The sequence below is a fragment of the Empidonax traillii genome, unplaced genomic scaffold (genome assembly GCF_003031625.1).
Source record: "Empidonax traillii isolate 1590-97213 ecotype Southwest subspecies unplaced genomic scaffold, ASM303162v1 scaffold482:size1200881, whole genome shotgun sequence".
NCBI classification, from domain to species: domain Eukaryota; kingdom Metazoa; phylum Chordata; class Aves; order Passeriformes; family Tyrannidae; genus Empidonax; species Empidonax traillii.
Window position 1 is genome coordinate 900832 of NW_020955675.1, and position 3225 is coordinate 904056.

The 3225-nt window shown below is 45.6% G+C and overlaps 1 protein-coding gene across 1 annotated transcript; it reads right to left on the reverse strand.

Annotated features, from left to right (window-relative positions):
* Positions 1 to 250: 250 nt before the first annotated feature.
* LOC114063688 (Golgi integral membrane protein 4-like) lies at positions 251 to 2465 on the reverse strand. The gene is made up of 3 exons (XM_027896138.1): positions 2062 to 2465; positions 1578 to 1646; positions 251 to 406 (listed from the first exon to the last, which is right to left on the reverse strand). The coding sequence occupies exons 1-3, from the start codon at positions 2218 to 2220 to the stop codon at positions 266 to 268; spliced, it is 369 nt and encodes a 122-aa protein (XP_027751939.1). The 5' UTR covers positions 2221 to 2465; the 3' UTR covers positions 251 to 265.
* Between the last annotated feature and the right edge of the window lie 760 nt (positions 2466 to 3225).

Here is a 3225-nt window from a genome sequence, read left to right on the forward strand (position 1 = left end):
AAAAAAAAAAGAACAGGGAAACTTACCCCCAGATATTCAGTGCCAGTTCCCTTTTAGTTTATTTTAGGGCAGTGAAATAACTGTGAGCTGGAGCTGTAAGAGCTGATGGACAGGAACAGGGGAAGATTTTGCAAGGCCTCCAGGCAGCAAGAATTGCTGTGGAGGTGGAAGGATGAGCAAAAGGAAGCTGGGACAGCATGAACATTTCGGGTGTATCTATGATTAAAGCGAGCTGCAGCAATTATGTAAGATCCCTGTGACGTGCTCACAGTTGTGTGCAGGGTTTGATCGTGTCCCCAAACCTGGGGGTTTGCCCAGGACTTACATTTTCCTCGTTTTCCCCGTATGGCTCCTCGGCGTTGTGTTCCAGTTCTCGTTTCTTCTCTTCAGTCAAATCTTCCTGGACCTACAAAGCAGGGAGATGTTCTCTGTGGTTTAATGTCCTTTTAGAAAGTGGCCTGTGGCACAGCTGTGCTCATTTTCACAGCACTGCTTTTGCAGGATGAAGATTTTAAAGGAGGGAGGAGAGTGGCGTTGGAGAGGTTAAAGGAGGATAAAAATCCCCCAAACACCCAACAATCAGCAAACCCACTCCCTCTGAGAGCATCTGACTTTCTTCTCCAATTCTCACAGAGCCTCTCATCATCACCCCACACGTTTAGCCTTCCATTCCATGCTTTAACTGTACACAGATATTACTTTCTCCTTGTGTTTCATAGTAGGATGTTGTGTCATGATGCACCAAAAGAGCCTGACACTTCCACCCCACCGTGGACTCCCAGAACTATTTCACTTCTGCCATGCAATGCAGGTATTTAATGGTAACTCTGGCCAAGCTCTCCCAGAATTTGAGGGATCCTTCTGCCAACTGCTCCTGGAAAACCACAAAGGAGCAACTGGGGCATCGGGAGCAAAGAACAATCTCTTCCAAGCTCTATCCTTGGAGAGAGCAGGTCATGCTGAATCTGCTTCCCAGATGTTCAGCTCTTGGATCTCTCACTTCTTTCTGTTCTGTCAGCGCTCTCCCTCAACTCCATGTGCCACTTTCCCTGTTAGGTGCAAATGTGAAAGAGGAATGCTTTCTGTAGTAAACCTGATTTTCTTTGGGAGGATCCTGTTATGCTGTCAGCCTCCTGCCTGACTCCACCAACTGGAGGACCTTACACAGCTTGGATTGCTCAGGACGAGCACCAATAAATCAAAGTCAGAGCTAAAGAGTGAGTGAGTGGCCAAGGAAGCAGTTTGCCCAGAACAGCAGTGTGTGATTAGAGATTAATGAGGTTTTCTGCGACCTTGAGGTTTCCAGGAATTTTTTTCTTGTGTTGTGAATGGCTTAATCTTTTCAATTATTGCCCAATTAACACTGTGTGGCATGCAAGACTGATGGATTGCATGAGAAACCCTGAATGTATCCAGAAGGGGACAGCAGAGTAATAGAAAAAGCCTTTCCAGGTTTGTTGAAGTCTGACAGAGTGATTTGGGTTCCTGCTGCAGTTATAAAGGATACCAAGGTTGAATGTTAATGGAGATGTGCTCTGCTACCCAAGTGCATATGTGCTTGAGGTCTGTGTTCTTACCTCCTCTTCCCCCTCATCCTGGTATTGCTCATCCACATTATCTTCCTGCTGGTCGGGGTTGCCTGCCATCTGCACAAAGATCACAGAACAAATTCAGTTCTAGTGCATTTCCACTAACTTTAGAAGACCGAAGATTAAAGCTTCTTGTTCTGGAACTAAAACTTCATGTAAAGGTAAAACAACAACAGTGGCCTAAGAAGTTTGAGGTCCTTCATTAGCAGCAGTGAGAGCCTGGTTACGTGATTTAAAACCACCCTCAGTTGAAAAGCAGCAGGATGATTACAAGAAAAATCCCTTCCCAGAACACAGCAAGACCTTCCATACTAAGCAGGAAGACAGTGCAATATTCACACCATTAAAGACCAAAGCCATAACAATGCAGATTGTCTCTGTCTGGAGGAATTTACAGCTTGAACAGGGTTGAAATGTGCAGCATTTGACCTCCTGAAGAGGCCCTGGGGGTTCCTCCTTTCCCTTTACTGACCACCAAGTGCTCTTCCATTGCCGGATGTCCTTGTTTCTCACTGGCTTCCTTGTGCTTTTCGTTTTCATCTGGTAGGTTTTCTTCTCTCTCTTGCTCAGCTTCCTCGAATTCATCTTCTCCCTGATTGTTGGGGTCATCAGCAGGATTCACATCTTCCATGGCTGCCTTCTGCAATTTTCAGAAGTGAATGTTAAACACGTATTTTTTAGCTCATGGACAAATTCCATTTCCCTTGAAGGCTACACTAGCACGAGCTGTGCTAGAACCAACTCCATCCCCACTGACACCAGCTGGAATCTCTGCAGGATCAGGGCTCCCTGGATCAAAGCACCTCAGCACTGAGCAGAGACTGAGCAGAGTGTCTGTCTGCTAAAAACCAGACTGAATCTGATGACCTGTTTCACAGAGGTTGTTGAACAACTTTTGTTTACTGGCTATCTGACAACTGGCAGCACCTGATAAGGCCAGGTGAACAAAGATAAGGGTTTAAATGCTCCTGGCTCCAGAGAGCTGATGGGGATCCTTCAGTACCAGACTGTCCTGCACTGTTGACCTCGTCCATGTCTGTAATCAAACAAAACAACACTCACCTTTCCTCTTTGCCATCCAGAAAAGGGGCATTTTCTTTCTGCTTATCATTCAGTAAGGGCAGTTCTGTGTCTTCACAGCTAACAAGTTAAAGGTCCTCTGGAATTATTTACTATACACCCTAATCTGCTGAAGAGGAGTAAAGAAAACACCCTTGATGTTCCTGAGCAGCAGGTGAGATGGGGTCTGGGGGAAGGCACAGGACTGACTCTGCTGCACCCAGGTCTCTGTGCAGTCAGTTCGGTGCTCACCTCCATCCTCTTCCAAGACCTCACAGCTCTGCATTGACTCCAGCTGGTCTCAGTGGCTCTTGAGTTGGCTCTTACCCTCTTAACTAACAACAGCATCAAAAACACCATCTCAGCTCTTTTTGACTGACCACCATGTTATTTTTTTGAGGCCAAATTTACCTGTTCAGTTCCCAGCTAAGTCCAAATTCTTTATTCCACCTAAAGCGCAGATCAAAGGAATGTGGAAATCAGCAATTTGCTTCCAACAAGGAAGCTTCTTTTTGATTTCCTCCCAGATCAATAAGGACAGCTTTAAATAGATTTTAGATGTTGTTCTAAACTGTCA